The sequence below is a fragment of the Penaeus chinensis genome, chromosome 25 (genome assembly GCF_019202785.1).
Source record: "Penaeus chinensis breed Huanghai No. 1 chromosome 25, ASM1920278v2, whole genome shotgun sequence".
NCBI lineage: Eukaryota > Metazoa > Arthropoda > Malacostraca > Decapoda > Penaeidae > Penaeus > Penaeus chinensis.
Window position 1 is genome coordinate 21,928,973 of NC_061843.1, and position 22,500 is coordinate 21,951,472.

At 42.8% G+C, this 22,500-nt stretch overlaps 1 protein-coding gene across 4 annotated transcripts in view; it reads right to left on the reverse strand.

The window, feature by feature from the left end:
* Nucleotides 1-22,500, reverse strand: part of LOC125038708 (carboxypeptidase M-like) — a 52,754-nt gene that overhangs the window by 10,500 nt on the left and 19,754 nt on the right. For 2 of the 4 annotated variants that reach the window (XR_007116069.1, XM_047632277.1), the window contains exons 4-12: nt 15,682-15,815; nt 14,803-14,939; nt 13,743-13,930; nt 12,391-12,423; nt 6,769-6,945; nt 5,295-5,413; nt 3,468-3,644; nt 2,826-2,918; nt 252-311 (exon numbers count right to left, since the gene is read on the reverse strand). Coding sequence is in view for 3 of the 4 variants with exons in the window: in XM_047632277.1 (XP_047488233.1) it covers nt 252-311; nt 2,826-2,918; nt 3,468-3,644; nt 5,295-5,413; nt 6,769-6,945; nt 12,391-12,423; nt 13,743-13,930; nt 14,803-14,939; nt 15,682-15,815 (1,118 nt within the window). In the remaining variant the exon portion in view is untranslated. The remainder of the gene's footprint in view (nt 1-251; nt 312-2,825; nt 2,919-3,467; nt 3,645-5,294; nt 5,414-6,768; nt 6,946-12,390; nt 12,424-13,742; nt 13,931-14,802; nt 14,940-15,681; nt 15,816-22,500) is intronic. The other 2 variants (XM_047632278.1, XM_047632279.1) reach the window with 2 other exon arrangements.

Consider the following 22,500-nt stretch of genomic DNA (forward strand, 5'->3'; position numbering starts at 1 on the left):
GGCGATGAAGAGGAATAAAAGTGAGAATAAGAAGGAGGAGGAGGTAAAGAACCAGCATTCGCGAAGGCCAGAGGGAGGAGGAGAGAGGCGGAAGAGGAAGAAGACGAGGACGAAGAAGAAGAAGAAGAGAGGTGAGAGGACGAAGAAGACGAAGAAGAGGGTTGAGAGGACGAAGAAGACGAAGACGAAGAAGGGCGAGAGGAGGAAGAGGCGAGAGAAGCAGAGCGGGAGGACGTGAGAGGCTGTCGTACCCCGGCTGTGGTCTCGGGCGCCTGTTGCTCCGGCCGCGAGGGCAGGGCTGTCGGGCCGGGCTACGGGGAGAAGGTCGGCCGAGGTCAAAGGTCACATCCGATTAGCAGGGGCGAGATGGGTGCGTGATTGGGGCGATTGGAGCCCGGAGAGAATGAGCAGATTGGGCTGAGGTGAGTAGAGGATGACTGATGGATGGATTCGAATGATAATCAGTGGATTGAATTAGCGATTGGGGCCAAGGTCAAACAGAATGAGTAGATTGGGTTGAATTGATTAGATGACGATGGATGGGAGCGATTCGAAGTATAATCAGTCGCTGGGATGCGTGATTGGGCCACGGATTGAGTTGAAGTGATTAGATGACGATGGATGGGAGCGATTCGAAGTATAATCAATAGATTGTATTGGTGATTGGGCCCAGGCTACAATAGAATGATTAGATCGGGCTGAAGAGATTAGACAACGATGGGTGGATGTGATTTGAATCGTAATGACTCGATGGAATGCGTGATTGGGGCGATGGAAGTCCAAGGAGAACGATTCGATTGGGCTGAGGTGATTAGACGATTCGAATTGTAATCAGTAGATCGGATAGAAGTGATCGGTTGAAGATGGAGCGATAAAAAAAAAAAAAAAAAAAAAAAAAAACATTCATTAGATGTTAACTGGAAAATTTAAATTCAATTGAAATGATTAAATGCCGATGGTTAGGAATACGATTCGAATCATAATCAATAGATTGGATGTGGGTGATAGTTTGAAGAAGAAAAGATATAAACAGAAATAAAATGATTAGAGAGGATGAAAATGATTCGTCTGGATAAGGGATTATCAAAACACGTCATTAGATTGGGTGAGTGATTAACTGAAGAGTGATGGATTTCAAAATGGAACGATCACACTGAAATAGGTGATTGGGAATGAATTTGATAAAAAAAAGAAATTCATCGGTTAAAGCATGTACTTATGTCTGATGAAAATATAATGCATATGAGTATGGCATACTGCAAAGTGCAAAAGGGTTAGTTATATAATTCGCTGAAAACATAGTGATATAAATCTACCTAAAATAGTCAGATTGGATGTGATACGAGACGATGGAAGTTACCAGATTTCAAAATTGTTTTTTATTTGAACCAATCAGCTGATAGTTCAAATCGCCTAGATAGACAAATAATGATAATAAAGATGATGATGATAATGCTAATAATAATAATAGTAGTAATAATGATGCTAATAATGCTAATAATAATAATAACAATAATGATAATAAGGATGATAATAATAATAATAATAAATAACTATAATAATAATACAAAAATAAAATAAAAATAATAATAAAATAATCATAACAGTAATAATAACGATAACAATAATGATAATAACAACAAAACATAACGTCAAAATAAGTGCTAGTATGAAGACAACAAAATGGGTCAGATTCAGCGTGTGGTCACCTCTACAGCTAACGCTTTCATGCTTTCAGTGGGAACCGAGACAAACACCAAATTAATATCCCCTGTGATAAACCCCTTTTATTGCTGGCTTGCATTTCCCTCTCTTCTAAGTTAATGGTGTGAGTGAAATGAGATGAAGTCATGCACTAATGCTTTCTAGATTTGCTAAGACCTTCTGCCTATATTAAGAGTGGCTGGAAGCATCCTTCACCAACTTTTTACTAGCGAGTCCGGGCAAAATTCCCCTCCTTCTGCTTAACATGTTGAACACATGTACTGACGATCTAACTTGGGACTTGGGAGCGTTCGTTAATAACTCTCAGACTAAGAAGGAAAAACGGCAGTTTGTTGTGGTGGAGGATGCTCACCAGCTGACCTGTCTGGTCGCATTTTGCCTCATTCATGCAAACTGAGACGCTGATATTTCGCGTTTTTTAAAAACCTGTCAGTTATATTAAAATCTCTGAAACAGAAGCTTATCTATATACGTCGTATATATGAATTTATATATATATATATATATATATATATATATATATATATATATATATATATATACTCATATATAGTCATACATACATACATACACATATACATATGAATGTATAAATATATATATATATATATATATATATATGTATATATAGACATATGTACATATATACATATATATATACACACACACTCATATATACATATATGCGTATATGAATATATATATATATATATATATATATATATATATATATATATATATATATATACATATATACACACACACACACACATATACATACATATATACATATATACATACATATATGTATGTATATATATACATATATATACACATATATATACATATACATACACACGCGTATATATAAAAATATATGTGTATATATATGTATATATATACATACATATATAAACACATATGTATATTTACACACACACATGCATATATACTCATATGCATATAATCTCAAACATACTCCCTGACTTAGAGCAAAGATCCCGAATGACATAAAACCACGAGGAAACACCCTGGCCCTAACTGACCCTCCCGACGAAATCCCAACTGGAACTATAAGCGCCAGAAATCCCCGTACATACCACAGCTTTGTATAAGGTGAGGTTCAGCAGGGTTGGATTCGTCTCAATAACCTCGAACTCTTCTTCCCTGGGTTCGAAACCTTCAGCGTACACCTGGAATTATTACAGTGACGATAATGATGATAATAACATAAGAATAGTGATTATGATGATGGTTTTACTAGCAACAAGGATAAAGATGATTATGGATATGAAAATAATGAAAATAATAGAAGAAATAATAATAATATTAATGATAATAATTATCATCAAAGTCAGACATACTGCTAATGAATAAACAGACGCACCCTTTACCCCCCTCCCCCCCTCCCCCTCATACCTCATGGCGCATCGGCCGGCGAGGCATACGGATGACAGACAAATAAAATGACCGACAAATACACCGCTAAACGATCATCCCCTCCCCCCTCATCCCCCGCGATAAACTGATAAACAGAACAAACATTATAACCCGAAAAGAACAGGAGGACGGAAAGCCCTTCCCGCCCCCGTCGTGCAGCGGCAAAGTAGACGGAGAGACAAATATACAATAAAATGAGTGACAGATACACGGCCAACCAATGGCCAATCTTCCCCTCGATAACCTAACAAACAAATCAAATGAGCAGGGAAGGCGGCTCGGGGCACAGGCCGGCCTCGTACCTCGATGGCGTAGCGGCCGGGCAGCAGGACGCGCCAGTACTCCCCGTACTTGGTGGTCTGGAAGCCGACGTCGCGCCCCTTGATCTTGAGCGAGGCGCCCTCCACGGGGGCGTTGCGCTCGTCCTTCACGAAGCCCCGGACGCCGCGGTGCACTTCGCCCAGGTACCTCACTAGGGCCTGGCGGGAGAAAGGGAGACGGAATGAGGGAATGCAGTGCGGGATAAAGAGGGAGGAGGAAACGGGCGAAGGGGAATGCGAGGCTGGGGTACAAAATGGAGAGCGAGGAGGGGAAGGGAATGAGAGACTGGTGTGGATACATAACAGGGAGGGAGGAAGGAAAGGGGTAGATGGAATGCGAGGAGCTATATACAACAGAGAAGGCGAAAGGAAATGGGACGGCATGGAGAGAGACTCACATATATAGGGAAATTAAAATTTAACTTCGCATTAGGAAATTACAACAAATGAGTGTGGGTGAGCTCGGTTCCTCACAAGCATTTTCCTGTGGCTTGGGAGGAAGAAGTGGAGAGACGGACAGAGTGAAATGAGGATACAACGACTTTGAAAGAGAAGAGCAAAGAAGCTTTATGAGTGTGAGCTGAATCGTGAGGGTCGGGAGTCATGAGGCCGAGGTCCCTGACTAAAGTCCCGGGAAGAGGATTATGGAAGTCAAAGGTGGGTCCCAGACCACTTGTTCGATAAAACGTTTACTGAATATTTTGTCAATCTAAACCGCCATCTATAACATATATTCACTCTATACTTGATTTAATTGATCTGAGACTCCCTTATACACGCGAATTACCAAAGAAATATAACGGGAATATGATATAATGAAGGGATAACGTGAATATAAAAACTGTCTCGATATAACGGATTTTTACTTTACGTTCACCTCACTCTGATGTCTCACTCTAACCTCAGTGACAAAATAAGACTACATGAAATTTAAAGAGTGACAAGATAGAAATGGTAGAAAATTGAACCTAAATTGTTATAAGGAATTAACGCTGAAAAAATAACGACCAGTGTTTGAGGGAAATAAAGTGAGATGCAAAGAAGATCCATTAATGACTATATAACGATATCATGAAGAAATGTAAGGAATTGGCAAGTATAAATGAAATATATTTGATAGAAATTGAATAAAATATATATAGTAAAATCATATGAAATATATATATAGTGAACATGGCAGAATTAAGTTATTGATTGACATTTTGGAATATTCTGAGATCAATGAATCTTGATTTTCAAAAGATTCGACATTAAGAACAAACCATAAAAATGTATTTCCTACCTGCGGGAAAATAGTGGAAAATGTGACACATAATCAAACAAATATGCTACAAATACAAATCATCTACAAGCAAAATACAATCATAGTTATCTGCATTTCCACAGAAATACAAAGCGGATGAAATGTCCCTCTGTTTCGTAATTTATAAAAAAGAAAGAGAGAAACAAATACATGGCAGCGCTGAGGAGTCAACCATCAAAACGTCACCATTAATGCAACCACGCTTTCGGACTTCACTGCGTGCAGGCGAAATCTTTTCACGCCGAAGACATTGCATTAACCGTTTGCAATAATCTTAATTCTTATTCGCAATTGCAACGCCTTTAAGATTATGCAGTTGTAACTAATTCAGATGTTTTTATTCACATCTGCAGCAGATATACTTTATTTTGTAAATATGACCGTTTTAATGATACTTAATATGAACTCACAATCAAATTCAAACCTAACCATTTGCAACAACAACCATTCTGCAACCATTACAGTTAAGCCTAATTCTATGCAACATTGCCCATCGTGCAACCAACCTTCTTGTTGTCCTCCCAGAATTTGGGCAGATCATCAGCGGGGGGGTATTTGCAACATGACATTTCGATGGTGATGTCCATGCAACCGTGCCAGACGTAGTTGTAGTCTTGCATGCCACCTGCAACGGGAAAGGCAACATTATGTGATTCGTTTGCTATGGTGCAGGGGAGGGGATCAGGGGAGGGGATGGGGGAATAGGAAGGGAGAAGGAGAGGTAATAAGGGGGGGGGGGGATAAAAGGGACGGGGCGGGAGGCAGAGAGAGGAAAGAAAGGAGGGAGATGGAGGAAGAGGAAGCGGAAAGGAAGAAGAAAGGGCGAAGTAAAAAGATGTGAGGGAGAGAGGGACAGGTAGGAAGGGACTGAGAGACAGAGAAAGAGAGCGAGAGCGAGCGATATATATATATATATATATATACATATATAAATATATATATATATATATATATATATATATATATATATATACACACACACACACACACACACACATATACATATATATATATATATATATATATATATAAATATATATATATATAAATATATATATATATATAAATATATATATATATATATATATATATATAAATATATATTTATATATAAATATATATATATATATATATATATATATATATATATATATATGACGAAGATGAGAGATGACGAAGTAGGTATTAAAGGGAGGTGGTGATGAAGAGGAGCGGGGGGGGGGGGGGGGGGTGGAGGTAAATCTAGAAAAAATGCAACATAAGAAGAAAAAAGAAAAACAAAATCGTCCCAACTTTAATCAATGTAGGCAAAGTTTGAGAGACATTTTTCAACTTTTTCACTTTTCTAAAGAGAGTTGGATAGCAATATTTCTCGCAAAGTTTCCTTGAAACTGATAGTCCTTTAATTAAACATCAAACTCTTTTTAGATACTCTCTTATTAAGTTTTTTTTTTTTACAGCAATAACTAGTAACATTAATAACTACATTAAGCTTTTCTCCACTAATCAAATTCTGACCAACGAGAATACAATACGCGTACATAAACACGCACGAACACAATAAAACTTACACACAGGTACATATAAAACAATGACGCACATATCCACACAGAACACAACCCTGACAACAGCCAAACAGACACACAATCTCGAAAAATAAAACATAAACGCGTGCACACACGAGCATATATAAAACAAGACACACACAGAAACAACAACAAAAACCGACTTATATACACACGAAAACAACTATAACTCCAACCACACACGTCACACGCGCATGTAAATGTAAATATAAATATAAATAATAACAATAATAATAACAAAAATAGACAACAATAATAATAAAAATAGACAACAATAATAATAAAAATAGACAACAACAATAATAATAAAGATATAATTCCTTAAGCAACAATAAACAGACAAATCAAAAGATAACAAAAACCCCAGCAACAAAACGGATGGAAGGCGACCCACCAGTGAGCGGGTACCAGGCGGCTCCGTTGGTGGTGCCGTTGGCGAAGGTGGGCGCGCCCGGCTTGCACGGGAGGCCCAGGTGCATCGTGGCGTGGTTGAAGGCGTAGAGGCTGGCGATGTGCTTGAAGACGTCGTCGTCAGGCGTGAGCGAAGGCGTGGAGGTGAACTGTTGGAAGACTGTTGGGAGGAAATACGTTAATGTTGGAGGAATGGCTTGGAGGAGGAGAGAGGAAGAGAGAGGGAGAGGAAGAGGGGAGTGGTGGGTGTACACGTGTGTCTTGTCTGTGTTTCTGTCTGCTTGTGGTCTCTCGGCGTGTTCATGAGGGTGGGAAAGGCGTTCAAGAAGACAGCGTGAGATTGTGTTGCTACATTTACGCTATCTTGGTATAGTAACTAGACCTCAATGCGCAATGACCATCTTCTGACTGGTTTAAATTTAATGTTTATTTGGCATATTTCGCTTGTTGAATTTCTTAATAAAATGCATTTATTGACGTGTTTTTAAACTGAACTTTAAAAGACAACCTTCCGTGTCAGGTGAGCGTAAATGCAGTAAATACAGTTTATGTCTTAGAGTCATGTCATGCATTGATGTGTGAGTATGACAGTGCTCCTATGACGTCATGGTGTGTCATTTATAAGAAGTTGAGATGAATGGGATTCAACAAATGAATTGACACAGACAAGAACAAAAATATGAAATATATGAACAGCACAGGGATGGAATAGTGTGTACTGAATGAATCTGTGAATAAATGAAGAAGTGGAAGTGAAAATAAGATAAATATAAATAAAATAAATATAAACGGTAAAATAGTGTGTACTACATTCAAAAGTCATGTGCTGAATGAAGCTGTATGAATATCATGAATGGTAATAATGAATAAGTATGTTGATTGTGCTCCGTTTTTTTAAATGAACCTTGGTAAGAAAAAGTAAAGCAAAGTTAAAAATCCTTGTAAATAAATCACGGTTGACCATGACAGTAATCAAGAAAAATAAGTGAAATCGGGCGCATGAATCCCGTGGATTTAAGCGCCAGGGGCCATGACCGGCTCGGAAGGAATGTATAAAACATGTGTAAAAAGAGAAAAAGAAATGAGAAACTGAATCCATGGCGCTTCAAGTGAAGGAAAGAAGAAGAAATATTGTGCGTCCTCGCAGATTTAGAAAAAAAACGTATGAACTGATAAGAAAGACATGTAGGTAGAATGATAATTTAGATAAAATGGGAAATGATACTGTCTAATTTTTTCATGAATTTCAGTTCAGACAGAAATGAATCTTTATCTACCTTTATGAAAAATAATAACTGCGAAATGTGGGAAAATTAAGAGAAAATGATTAATGGCATTATGTCTGTGTTCATAAAATGATGATGGAAGTCAAGGATATTGTTATATGTACGCATTTACAAGAAGTTGCTGAGTGTTGTGAAAATGTTGTGGATAGAATAAGAAGAACGATCATTAATTCAACTTCAATATATATGCAGTTTTCACACATTTTAATATATTTGATCAACATTAAGATAACACTAATTTAGGGGAATCAGAAATCCGAGATCAGCAATGTACAGTATATCATGGTCTAAACGACGTGCAAGCTCTCAAAAAACACCAACAAAAACAACGAATCCAATTTACAAAAGGAAAGAATTACGGAACTCAAAGCGGTCACAAACAACATCACACAACGCACAACGAAAGCAAACAACGGCACAAACGAAGCCACAGGAACTACCACACAAGTGCAACGCCACAAACCATGCGTCCTACAGAGCACACTTTGGCACACGCAGAGCTGGGCACACGCAACTACACATACTGGGTATACACGGGTTTCAGAAATGAAAACAGACTACATAATTGGGCACACAAGCATACACTCGTATAGCTGGATACAAGTATACACACGTTATACTGTCTTCACTATATATATATTTAATAGTATATACATACACGCGTGTATTTAGGCAAAGGTATACATTCGTAAAGATATACCGTTATTTGCATTATCTGTGGATTATCCAATATTTACCAGCTTGTTGTGGTAAATACAAAAAAAAAGAAAAGAAAAGTGAAATGATACCTCTGCCCGAACACGCCAATGTATACACACGTAGCTACTTACACAGGCATGGACAATCGTACCCAGGAACTAAAACAAGTGTGTTTGAATGTGTTTATGAATCCCTCGATAGATATGTGTGTATACGAGTAGACAGACTCCAATAACAGAGATACATTGAGCTGGACAGAAGTTGACTATGTGAATACCAAAACACACAGGCGTAAAAGAACACTTGCGGTTTACACTTGTAAATGTAAATTGCACTGTACTCCAGGTATTCATGCAACTCTTTTAGATACTCCAAGTGTCACGGATTTATTTCTTTGCTTTTTATGTATATCATTTTGTTTTATTTCAGTGTCATATATTTAAGTCATTCTTAGAGCGACGTCTTGCTTTAAGGATATGACCTAACGTCGTTCTTTCCCTTTTTAATTAGTTTGGGGTTTTATTTCATATTTAGTCACAGATTTTCATTACGAGTCTTATCACACGCGAGTTTAAACAATCTTGTTAAACCTAAAAATAAAAAAAAGACACACGACCTCATCCATCGAAGTCGACGGTGACTGTAGAACAACGACTCAAGTAAACAAATAAATAAATCATATAATCTACGTTACGTTCATAAAACACAACACTTGACTAACTCTCAAGCACTCTAACAGCGGGACACGAAAGCGCACGCAGCGGCCGCAGAATCCACACGCTAAAACGACAGCTTTGAAAAGGGGCGCCGCTCCGAGCCAAGGCTGCTGGGAGGGGGCGGTCGGGAAGGGGGCATCGGCAAAGAAACATGAAGGGGGATTTCTTTTCTCTCTCTGTTTTTTAAGCTTTGAAAGTGAGTTTGATTATTAGGATTTGTATTTTTTTTTTCTTTTAGATATAAAACTTTGGACATGTACTTTTATGAAGAAAATAACAACAACAAAATTCTACGTGTCCCTCATCAAGCAAAAAGAAGAAGAAAAATAAAAAAAACGCAAGCCAAAAGGAAACCAAAGGAACAAAACGGAAAGAAACTATCTAGAGGCCACCACCACCACCACCACCAGCACGAGGCCTCCTCCTCGTCCTCCTCCTCAGCCTGGAGGACGAGCCCGCGCACTCACCGCTTCGAAAATCAACCTCCTCTCTATCTGCTTCGCCATTGGTCGACTTTAGCAATCGGAGAAGAAGCAGCCAATCGTGAGCTGGAACGTGGGGGCCAAAGACTCACTGGATGGACTCTTAACAAGGGCTTCAAAAGGCTCTCAACATTCTCTCTCTTTCTCGATTGGTTTTCTTTTCTTTTCGTTTTTAATATGAAAATGAGTATTACTGCTAATAACTCTATTACTGTCTTCGCTTTCTCAAAAAGATCTCAAAACTCTATCTCTCTCTCTCTCTCTCGTATTTCTAACAGAAAGTATTACTAATATTTATCTTATTGCTTTTTTCTGTATATTTCCTCGCTTTCTCAACAGAGTTTCAAAATAGATCTTAAGACTCTTTTTTTTTCTCTCTCTCCCCCTCTTTTTTAAACAGAAAATTGCAACTGCTTTCTTTTTCGCTTTTTTTTTCTTTCTCGTGTATAACCTCTCTTCCTCAACAGGGTTTCAAATTACACTCTCTTTTTCTCTTTCTCGTTTTCTTTTTCTTCTTTAATAGAAAACAGCTATTTCCCCACAGTCGCTCTCTGGTTTCTCATCATAGTATCATCCTGGTTTAGTTTTCCCTTTTTGTATTAAGCTTGTAGTCGTGTTTGCTTATCGTTATTCAGGAACTTTTCTCTCAACATGATCTCTTTCAAATTTAGTATGATCTATTTTTCTCGTAATTAAGACTTATGCTAAAACAGTATAAGATGGCCAGTCGCTCTCTTTCTCTCTCTCTCTCTCTCTCCCTCTCTCCCTCTTTCTCCTTTTTCTTTTCTTTTAGTTCCATTCGTTAGACTATCAAAATCGTTTTTGGCATAATTCGGTCCACTAAAATTTCCAGTCGACACATTATTCACAATGTATATTGCTACGACATTCGCTCATTTATTTTTAAATTCTGTTTTAGAAAATCCTAACGCGCTTTTGTTTACTCTTGAACTTGTAACTATATACTTAATTTTCTTTGCATATATTTTACATTTTTTTATATTATTTTTTTTTTTTTTTTTACAGACGATCGCAATAGACTTGGTAGACATTTGACTAAGGTTAAAAATGCCGCCTTTCCTCTCTCGATTTTAAACCAGATGATATAAAACTATTTATACGTCTCTCGCTGATTATGAATACCATAATTATATTTTTTAACTGTCATAAAGGCAATCGACATCCATTATCAGTATCATTTTTATCTTTATCATTATCATTATTATGATTATCATCATTAACATTATCATTATTTTTATTATTATTATCATAAATATCATTATCACTATTGGTATAATTAGCACCATTATCATTGTCATTATTACAGTTTTATGGGTATATATGACTATATATATGCAATAATAACGACAATGATGATGATGATAATGATAATAATAATTCTAATAATAACAATAATAGTAATACTAATAATAATAGCAATAATGATAATAACTATGACAATGAAATAATAATAATGATAATGATAATAATAACAATAATAGCATTAACCTTTCATGTTCTCTCTCTCTCTCTCTCTCTCTCTCTCTCTCTCTCTCTCTCTCTCTCTCTCTCTCTCTCTCTCTCTCTCTCTCTCTCTCTCTCTCCTTTTCGTCCCTTTCTTGTTTCTGGCCAAGTATTAACATTACTGGCTATCGCTGATTAGAAGACAAATGAATAAACAGATTGATAAATAGATAAAGGAGAAACTGTTTGTTAATAAAAAATGAAAATAAAACGCAAGGATGTAATCTTTCATTTCAATTATCTTCTTTTTTTTTTATCTATTATTTCTTTCTTCTTCTTTCCGTCTTAATCCTCCCTCTTCCGTTGAAAAATCGAGAAAAGAAATATGAAGAGAAAATCGAGTCTGTCTTCCCGCCTTCGCATACTCTCATATTTCTTTTTCTAAAAAAGTCTTTTCATGATGTAATATTTTCCGTTTTTTTTTCTTTCTTTTTTTCCATCGCACGGAAGGGAAAATAATGTATAATAATCCAGCTTGTGACTCGAAATGTGAGTGTTATTTTTTTTTTTTATGGAGTCCTAATGGATCTTTTCCTTATTGCAGCCTGTCAGTCTACGAAATACATGCAGGAACTATAAACCACTTGGTTCAAACCAAAATAATAATAACAATGATGATAATAATAATAATAAATAAATATATAAATAACAAAAGGGAGTGTGCCCAAAATAGAATTGTTATTTTTATTGACATACACATTATTTACAAAAAAAAAAAAAAAAAATATATATAAATAATTCAGATCAAAAGTTGAAATAAATATAAATCTGTTGCTTAGGGAATTCAACCCTCAGTGCTACAGGCTTGATTTGGGCCTACGGAATATATATATATATATGTATGTATATATATGATAACTTGGTGATGCAGAGTCATCTTACACATGGGATAAAATACCTGCACACAATGGCTTCAAGTCGCAGTTCTTGACTACGGGCAGTACAGGACAAAGAATCATGTTAGTAGTGTTACAGGCTGTCTGTCCAGAACATGGTTACACAGCAGAACCCTCACACAAACTACTGTCTTCTCCTCCACACAAGAAATCACAATGATGCTACAGTCCTCTCCCTTGCTATCTGCTATGAAGTGCATAGCAACGACTCCTGAATATTTTAGAGGATAAATGTACAATAAGAGGTATAATCTTTTAAGAAAAATGGCACTGAAACTGTGTGTTAAAAGGCTGACTCCTGATTCAGCAGAAGTGAGAGGAACACTATGGAAGGATTATTTAGTTGGGCAAATCTTGCACAATCTTGCAGGTGTTGAGAGACTGAATGATAAGAGAATTCTTTTCTGCTTCAGAAATGTGAACACTACAAAAGAAATCACTTAAAATATAGAAATAAATTTACATCCATTATTAATAAAGACTTATAATTCAGCTATAGCGATATAACTACCCTGTATCAATTACCCTCATATATCTTCATAATGTCAACTATGAAAGGAACTTCTTCTCAAAAAAAAAAAAAAAAACTACAGCAAAACAATCCTATACCAGATAATACCACCAATATTTGGTGCCTAATGATCTTAGTAATAAGAACAGGAAAAAAGACTCTTCAGTAAAGAACAGCCTCAGCCATCTCAAAATTGAGAAATATACAGACTGAAAAAACATTAACAAAACAGTATGTGAATATATCTTAAATCACAACAAATGGATTAGTATCTAAACCTCCCTTAACTATATTCAAGAAAAAAGAAAAAAAAAAACTATATTAAAAAATCTTTAGCACAAAACAAGACTTACTCCTGAGAATGTACATAATCTTGGAATTTTACCAAAAATATAATTGTAATATCCTTACGATATTAAAACGAAAGAAAAGACTAAAACGAAAAAAGAGAAAAGAAAAAATCCCCAAGAATAATGATCTAATGGATAAATAAAGAAAGTGAATAAACCCATAACATAACTGAAATAAAAAAAATAAATAAAAAAAAATTAAAGAATAAGGAATAACTATGTCAAATATGAGTAAATTAATAACAAAAAACAAACAAACAAAACAACGCCCCCAAAATATCCCTCATGTTGGGCGAATTATCGAATAGAAAACAAGAACAAAACAAACAAAAAATAAAACAAACTAAAAAGAGAAAAACAAACCAACAAAACAAAACGAAAACAAAAAATGACAAAACAATCAAACAGAAGAAGAAGAAGAAAAAAAAAAAAAGAGAGAAAAAAAAGAAAAAAAAGAAGAAGAATGGGTACGTGAAGCGCGGCCTCGACTCACTGGTGTTGGGCGAGTTGTCGAAGGGGTAGGAGGCCACGAGGGCGCCGCCGTGCAGGTTGGCCGACAGCACGAACTGGATCTTGGACACCCACTGCTTCACGGCCTCGGCCTCCGGCTGCGACCGCTTGTTGTTCTGCTTGAAGTAGTCGGGGAAGTTGCGGTTCAGGTCGAAGCCGCGGGAGTTGTACCTGCGGGAGAGGGCGGGGGCGGGGGTGAGTGGGTACTTGGGGATGTGGGGGGCTCGCGTCGGGTATGGAATTATGGGTATTGGGCACTTGGTGGGCTTGTTGCTTGGGTAATTGGTAAGGGGGGGGGGGGGCTTCTTGGTACTGGGTACTGGGTCCTCGGTACGTGGTTATGGAACAGAGAAAGAAACTGTGTATTTGGCATTTCGCTCTTAGTACGAGCTAGGCACCTTCGTATTGGGTTATGTGGACTGGGCATTGAGGACGAACCAGGCACTCCACGTACATATAGACGTTAACCTGGGCAGAAGTTTGCGTCTGTGACCGAAAGGTTCGTGAATAAACGAACAACTAAACAGAAACTACTGTTGTGTTTTTACGATGCTATATCAGTACCATCTCCCTATCGGAAAAGTATCAATAGCGCTTCAAAGTATACCCTAACTTACGTTATGGACGTCTCTCTCTCTCTCTCTCTTTATCTCTCATTCTCTCTGTCTCTCTCACCCCCCCCCCCCTCTTCCCTCTCTCTCTCTCTCTCTCTCGCTCTCTCTTTATATCTTTCTATCTTTCTCTCTCTTTATATCTTTCTCTCTCTCTCTCTCTCTCTCTCTCTCTCTCTCTCTCTCTCTCTCTCTTTATCTCTCTCTCTCTCTCTCTCTCGCTCTCTATCTCTCTCTCTCTCTCTCTCTCTCTCTTGCTCTCTCTCTCTCTCTCTCTCTCTCTCTCTCTCTTTATATGTTTCTCTCTCTCTCTCTCTTGCTCTCTCTCAATCTCTCTCTCTCTCCCCTCTCTCTTCCCTCTCTCTCTCTCTCTCCCTCTCCCCCTCTCTCTCCCTATCCCCGTCCCTCCCCGTCCCTGCCCCTCTCACTCACCTTCCCTGCCCCCCCTGGCACGTGCCTTCCCTCGCCACCTCGAAGCCATCCGGATTCATCGAGGGCAGGATGTGGATGCGGGTGTTGTCCAGCAGCCACCGCACGTACTCGTCCGTGTGGTAGCTCTTCGCCAGGTACTGCGGGGGAGGGAGAAGGGCGGGGGGGTGAGTCGTTAGTCAGTGGAGTCGTTAATTGGGCAGCAGGGTCATTAGTTAGGGAGTAAAGTCATTCATTAGGCAGTAAATCATTAATAAGGATGTAAAGTCATTCATTAGACAGTAAAGTTATCGATTTGGAAGTAGAATAATTAATTGGGCAGTAAAGTTATTAATTAGGGAATAAAGTCATTAACTGGGCAGCAAAGTATTAATTAAGTAGCAAAGTCCTTAACAAGGGAATGAAGTCATTAATAGGGCAGCAAAGTCATTAATTGGGAAATAAATTTCGTAAACAGGCTATAGAGATTCGGTTAAGTAAATTGATAATTGATAAATATTCAGTTAATTAATTCATAAAGTCATTAATTAGGCAGTAAAGTCCGTGAACAATTTATATAGATTTTCGGTAAAATAAATTGATGGTCGATAAATATTCAGGAAAATTAATTTGTAGTCAATGAACAGTCAACAATATTAATAATTAGTTAAATAAATTAACAGAAAATACAAGAGAAAAAAAAAATATATCAAACAGAATCAACTAATCATCTAAAATGGACTTAAAAGGTTAATAAAAGAAGACATAACACTTCACGCACGCAAAAAGATCTATATAAAAAAACAAAAAAACAAGAAATATTAAACGACAAATAATACAAACAAATGACTGCAGTAGTGAATAAATAAATAGATAAATAAATAAACAAATATATTGTCTCACCTCTACCAAGTGCAGGAGCATTTCTCGGCCAACCGCTTCGTTTCCGTGCATATTGGCTACGTACTTGACATTGGGTTGGCCCACGATGTGCTCGTACGGCGATGCGGACACCACCAGCACCCACAGATCTCGCCCTGGAGGAAAAAGGAGGAAAATAGATTTAATATTAGGGATGGGAAGTATATGGGGATGAACTGTATGCAGTTTTAGGGAAGAAAATGCTTTTATTATTAGGGAAGGAAATGCATTTCTTATTAGGGAAGAAAGTACTTTTAGTATTAGGCAAGAACATGTATGTGGTAATAAGGGAGAAAAGGCTTACAATATTAGGAAAGAAAATGCATTCAGTATTAGGAAAGACGTAAATAGATTAGTTTACGTAAATGTAGATCATCGTAATACGCGAATTGACTTTCACATATCTAACGCTACAAAAATTACACACTATCAAGTATTTCAAAAGATACCGCCAATGGTGTGTGAGAAAAAAAAATCTATAAATCGATGTAAATGAATATAGATATTAATAATACAAGAATAAGTATTATTAAGCTATAAATCTTGCCTTGGAGGGAGGGAGAGAGAGATAGATAGATAGATAGATAGATAGATAGATAGATAGATAGATAGAGAGAGAGAGAGATAATAGTAATGAAGATAATAATATAATAATAATGATAATAATAATAGTTACAATAACAATAATAATATTAATAATGATTATTATTTAATTTCGCTACTACTACAATGATAAACATGATAAATAAAAATAATCAGAGATAGGGAGAAAAAGAGAAAGAGAGATATGGGTAGATAGACAAAGAGGCAGACAGACAGACAGACAGAAGGATAGACAGATAGACAAAAAATAGACGCCTCTAGAGATACGACAGTTTGCACGGCGCGCGGGGGCGACGATAGAATGGCCCCCCCAGCCACCCCGTGGGGGAACCCCACTACAGACTTCCGGTGGTCCGCCGTCCCCGGCGCTTCCCTCGCACCTCCGTCGTAGGTCCCGGAGGAGGGACCCTCTCCACACCCCCCCCCACCCCCCCCCCCCCCCCCCCCCCCCCCCCACCCCCCCCCCTACCCGCCCGTTCCCGGGGGTACCCGGGCAGGGCCGGGGGCCCCGATCTGTGGGGGAAGCACCAGGAACCTCGCCCGCATACCGGCATGAGGGTACTACGCCGATAACCCGCAGGGGCGGAGCCGAGAGCCCCCCCCCGCCCTGCCCGTGCCGAACCGTCCACAGCCGGTCCCCAGGAAGCGCGGCATCCCACCAACCACGGCCCAAGCCAGGGACCCGGCCCCCCCACGAACGGTCCGCCAGCCCGGGCCCCAACAGCCTGGAAGACCCTGGCGCCCACGAGCAACGGCCAAGGAGCAGGCCCATCCCGGCCCAAGCCATCGGGTCGAATCCAGCTGCCGATGGGAGGGAGGGTGGGGGATTGAAGAAGTCACCGCAAAGAAACGAGCAACGGAAAAAGAAAAAACCAACCAAAAAATAAAAAGAGACACGTCCAAGGGAGGGGGGGGCCGAGTGGAACCCGCCTGGTGGATGGGGTGGGAGGAGTCAAAACCGCCCCCCCCCCCAAAAACGACGCCAACCGGACGAACCGGGGACTGAGGGGAGTAGGGTAGGCAGGGGTTGGAAACTCAGTGGGACCAAAACAAGATCAAACAAGAGGAACAAGACCGGCAACGACGCGAACAGTAGGGGTGTGAGGGGGTAGTGGAGAGTAAGCGACAACCAGCACGGGGGGAACAAGGGACAGGGCGAGCAGCAGGGGGAAGGAACAGGAGGCAAAGGGCACATGAGGAGCAAGCGGAAGCGGGAGAAGAGAAAGGGGAGGAGGGGGGAGGAAGAAGCACAAGCGAAAAAAAGGAGGGAAAGGACAGGCCGCCCCCGAGCCGGAAGAGAGGCCGCGGGCGCGCTCGCTGAGCCCACACCAACCTGGCCCCCCACCACCGCCGGGGGCTGGAACAAGCCCCCCGGGCCCATCCCCGCGCTCCCGTGGATACACCCGCGCGAGCGAGGCCGCGCCAGTGGCACCCTACTACCCCGGCCGTGCCCATCGCGCGCTACCCTAGCGGACCAGGTTGACAAGCGGAGCGGACCACCCGCAGAAAGGGGGAAAGAGACAAGCGTCAGCGCCGCGACGGAAAAAGCGGCGCGGGAAGCAGCCAGGAGGGGAGGGGGCCCGGGGCGCACCCCGCGGAACAGCTAGCCGCGCCCGTGATTAGACCGCGGACGACAAGCATGGGGCCAGCCCAGCCGGCCGCCACGGGCCCGGCGGGAATGACGACACGGGGAAGGGGAGGGCGGCCAGCGGCCGCGACGCCCAAAGCGCGGGCCACCTCATCTTCGCACGCTGCCCTCCCCCCCCCCCCCCCCCCCCCCCCCCCCCCCCACCCCCCCCCCCCCCCACCCCCCCCCCCCCCCCACCCCCCCCCCCCCCCCCCCCCCCCCCCCCCCCTCCTTCCCCTTTCGTCCATTCATCTCCGAACCCTGCTCTGTACCCTTTCTTTCCCTGTTCCTTCCTTTTGCCCCTCCTGTTCCTGCCTCCCTCCCGGGCTCAGTGCACCCCCCTCCCCCCCCCCCCCCTCTGTGTTCCTGCCTCCTCCGTACTCCCCCCCCCCCCCCCCCCCCCCCCCCCCCCCCCCCCCCCCCCCCCCCTACCATCCTTCGTCACTTCTCTAGATGTCCATTCGGATCAGCTCAGAAGGATCCCGTTTTCTTTTCCCTCTCTTTCTCAGGAGCGGTGAGGGTGGGGGGAGATTAGGGATTATAACTTCGCATTCTGTCGATTAGTCCCTTCTTTATTACGTCTGATGCTTCGATAGTTCCGTTTTTTATATTTTCGTCTCCTGCCATTTATACCTTTTTGGTGTTTTCTTTTGCTTGAGTGGGTGTTTGGTTATTTGCTTCTGTGTGCTTGCTTCAGTATTATGTACAACGTTTATGATGTTGTTGATTGAATACAGTTTTTTAAAATTTTTTAAAAAAATTCTTTCCTTTTATCATTTTGGTAAGTTATGTATGGACGGAGAGAGTGAAGAGGAGAGAGAGGATGGGAGGATGAGATGAAAAGGCAGAGAGCCTGTGAGGCGAGGATGAGAGAGAGGGAGAGAGAGAGGCTGGGGGAGGACGAGAGAACGGGAGAGAGAGGGAGCGCGAGAGAGGGAGGGCGTGAGCGAGAGAGAGGCGAGGAGAGAGAGAGATGAGGCGATAGAGAGAGGGTTGGGATTGAGGCGAGAGGAGAGAAGATGAGAGTGAGAGGGACGAGAGAGGAGAACGGAGGGCGGATGCGAGAGGTGATGAGGAGATAGCTTGGATGAGAGGTGAGAGAGCGCTGAGGGGATGAGAGAGATGAGGGACTGATAGGAGTGGAATGAGAGAGGCGAGCGGAGAGTCCGAGGAGAGGAGAGGGATGATGAGAGAGAGGAGAGAGAAAAAAGATTGGAGAGAGGAGAGAGAAAAAGAGTTTTGAGAGGTAAAAGCGACGAAGAGAGAGAGGACGAATTGAGAAGAGAGAGAGGACGAGAGAGAGAGAGAGGGAGAGAGAGACAGAGTGATGGAGGAGAGCGTTCTAATGATGAGACGAGATAGAGAGAAGAGAGATGAGAGAGAGAGAGAGAGAGAGAGGCGAAATAGCAGAGAGCAGAGAAAGAAAGAAAGAAAGAAGAGAGAGAGAGGGATGAAGAGGAAATCCCGAGAGGCGACATCTCCCGGTTCACTCGGTGGACGGTCTTTCATTCCGACTGATATGAAGTCGATTGCTCTTTTAGTGGCGGCCGCCTTATCGACTTCAATGCCTTGCTCTTTGTGTTTCTCCCTTCGTTCTCGTATCTTGGAAAGGGGGGGGGGGGGATTTCTCTTTATTTCTCTTTTGTCTGTCTCTCTCTTCTCTATACTGTCTTTTGCCAATCTCTCTCCTTTTACCACCCCGTCCTCTCTCTCCTCTCTCTATCTCTTCCTCTCTTCCCGTCCCCACTGCATACCCTCTCTTCTCTCTCTCTTCTTTCTCTCCTCTCTCTCTCTCCTCGTCTCCTCTTCTCCCCCACCCCTCCCATCTCTCCTCTCTCTCTCTCTCTCTCTTCCTCTCCTCTCCCCTCTCCCCCCCTCCCCTTCTCTCTCTCTCTTCTCCTTTCTCTCCTCCTCTCCCCCCTCCCCCCCACTTCCCCCTTTCTCTCTCTTGCTCTCTCTTCCCTCCTCTCCCCCCCTCCTCCTCCTCTCTCTCTCTTCTCTTCTCTCTCTTGCTCTCCCCCCTCCCTTCTCTCTCCTCTCTCCCTCTTCCCTTCCCCATCCCCTTCTCTCTTCTTCTCTCTCTCTTCTCCCCCTCCTTTTTATCCCTCTTCCCTCTCTCGTCCCGTCTTCCTCTCACCTTTAATACACACAGCACTTTCCTCCCTCTCTTTCCCGCTCGCGATACGACCGCGACCTCGGACGATGGGGAGTGGGGGAGGGGGGGGGAGGGGGGGGAGGGGGGAGGGAGGGGGTAGGGGGTAGGGGAAGCTGGATCATCATTGCCTCTCTTTCTATCGCTGTCTCTATCTCTCTCTCCGTTTCTCTGTCTGCCTGTGTATCTGCTTGTTTGTCTGTCTCTGTCTGTCTATCAGTCTGTGTGCCCGTCTGTCTGTCTGAGAGAGAGAGAGCGGAGAGGGGAGGAGAGAGAGAGAGACGAGAGAGAGAGAGAGAGACCGATAGTGAGTGAGGGTAGAGTGATTTTAGGAGAGGGGATAGACAGATATTATATTTTATAGATAGTAGCTAGATAGATAGGGGGAGGAGGGGGGAGGGGGATAGGGGGTAGATTAAAATAAGATAGATAGTAGATGAGGAGAAGAGAGGGGGGGGGGGGGGGAGGGTGGGGTCAGCGAGAGATAGACAGAAATGATAGCTTGCTATAGATAGATAGAAAAGATAGATAGATAAAAGAGGACAAAAGCCCGAGGGGGCGCACGAGACGGAGACGAAAAGCGCGATGAGACGAGAGGAGCGAGGCGAAAAGGGGGAGAAGAAGAGCTTGGGAGAGGGGAGGGGGAAGGAGAGCAGAGGGGAGGGTCGAGGGAAGAGAGGAGCGACAGGGGGGGCTTACGCGTTTTGGGGAAGTTTGGGGACAGAGACGGGCGAGAGAGGAGGAGAGAAATGAGGGGGGGGAAAGGGAGGGAGGAGGAGGGAGGGGAGGAGAGGTGCCGAGGAGCCCCAGATTGAGGGGGATAGAGCCGGAGAGGAATGAGGGAGGAGGTGGGAGAGGAGCGGAGGGGAGTTGGGAGGAGGAGGAAGGATTGGGGGAGAACGCGGGAGGGGAGCGGTGAGGGTGAGGGCGAGAGAGGGGTTTGAGTGTGACGGGGGTGGGGATGGAGGTGAGGAAAGGGGGAGGAGGTGGGAGGGAGAGAGGGTGGAAGAGGGGAGTTGAAGTGAAGGGGGATTTATGGGGAGACGGGGAGAGGGGGGAGAGCAGAGAGAAGGGGGCGTAGTTGCGAGGGGTGGTGGGAGGAAGAGGGATGGGAGGGAGGTGAGGGAGGAGGTTGGGGTTTAGGGAGACGGAGGAGAGAGATGAGCGGTAGGGGGGAGAGGAGGGGAGAAAAGGGAGAAGAGGGGAGATGAGGGGGGGAGGGGGGGAGGGGGGGAGGGGGGGGGGGGGGAGGAAAAGGGGGAGAGAGAAGAGAGATGGAGAGATGAGGAGGGGAGAGAGGAGCTCGGGGGGGGAGAGAGAGAAAGCAAGTAACCCCCCTTTCCCCCCGCGGAAACCGGCATCTCCCGGGGTTCTGCGCTAATTAAAAATTTACAGAACAGCGTAACTCCGAGCGCTGTTGACTCGAGGGCCGCGCGCCCTTCCTCTGAGGGCTGCTCTCGCTCTCTCTGTCTCTCTCTCTCTCCGATTCTCATCTCTCTCTCTCTCTCTCTGATTCTCTTTTCACTCCCCTTCCCTCGTCTCTCCTCTTACCCTTCACTTTTGTAGTCCGCACGTACACACGTGCGGACGTGCACATAGAAGGCGTACATAGATACTTAGTCACACGCCCTTGAAAAAAAAGTTAAACACGTATTCTCTCCGTTTCTCGACTTCTCTTTCTTTCTTATTCCGTCTCTGTGTATTTGCTTTTCTCTCTTCATTCCTCTCTATTTCTCTCTCCTTCTTTTCTACTTTCATCTCCCTCTTTTCCACCCTCCCTCAACCTCTCTCTCTATTCCACCCTCACTCCATTCCCTTCCCCCCCTCTTTGCTTCCTCTCTTTCTCTCCCATCTCTTGCCCCATCTCTCTTTCTCTCCCACCTTCTCTTTCTCTCCCTCCCTCTCTTTCTCTCGCTCCCTCTCTTTCTCTCCCTCCTTCTCTTTCTCTCCCTCCTTCTCTTTCTCTCTCTCGCTCTCTCTCTCTCCCTCCCTCTCTTTCTCTCTCTCGCTCTCTCTCTCTCCCACCCTCTCTTTCTCTCCCTCCCTCTCTTTCTCTCCCTCCCTCTCTTTCTCTCCCTCCCTCCCTCCCTCTCTCTCCCTCCCTCCCTCTCTCTCTCTCCCTCCCTCCTCGTCCGCTCTTTCGCCCTCCACCCCCCCCTCCTCCTCCTTCTCCCGCCGCGCCCTCGGCCCTGAAGAGGCCTTGAGAGCTGTTGTCTTCCCCCGAAAGCCGGTGGAATTCGGAGAGCCCTTGCCTTCTCTCGTAGCTAACTGAGACCCGTTTCCTTCGTCGCGAACAGTGGAAAAATCATTTTTTTAACAATTTTATTTTATTTATTTATTTATTTGTTTGTTTATTGGTGTTGCTGTCTTCTTCTTCCGGAATTTAGGGTGTCCTTCTCGTGGGGGGGGGGGGAGGGGA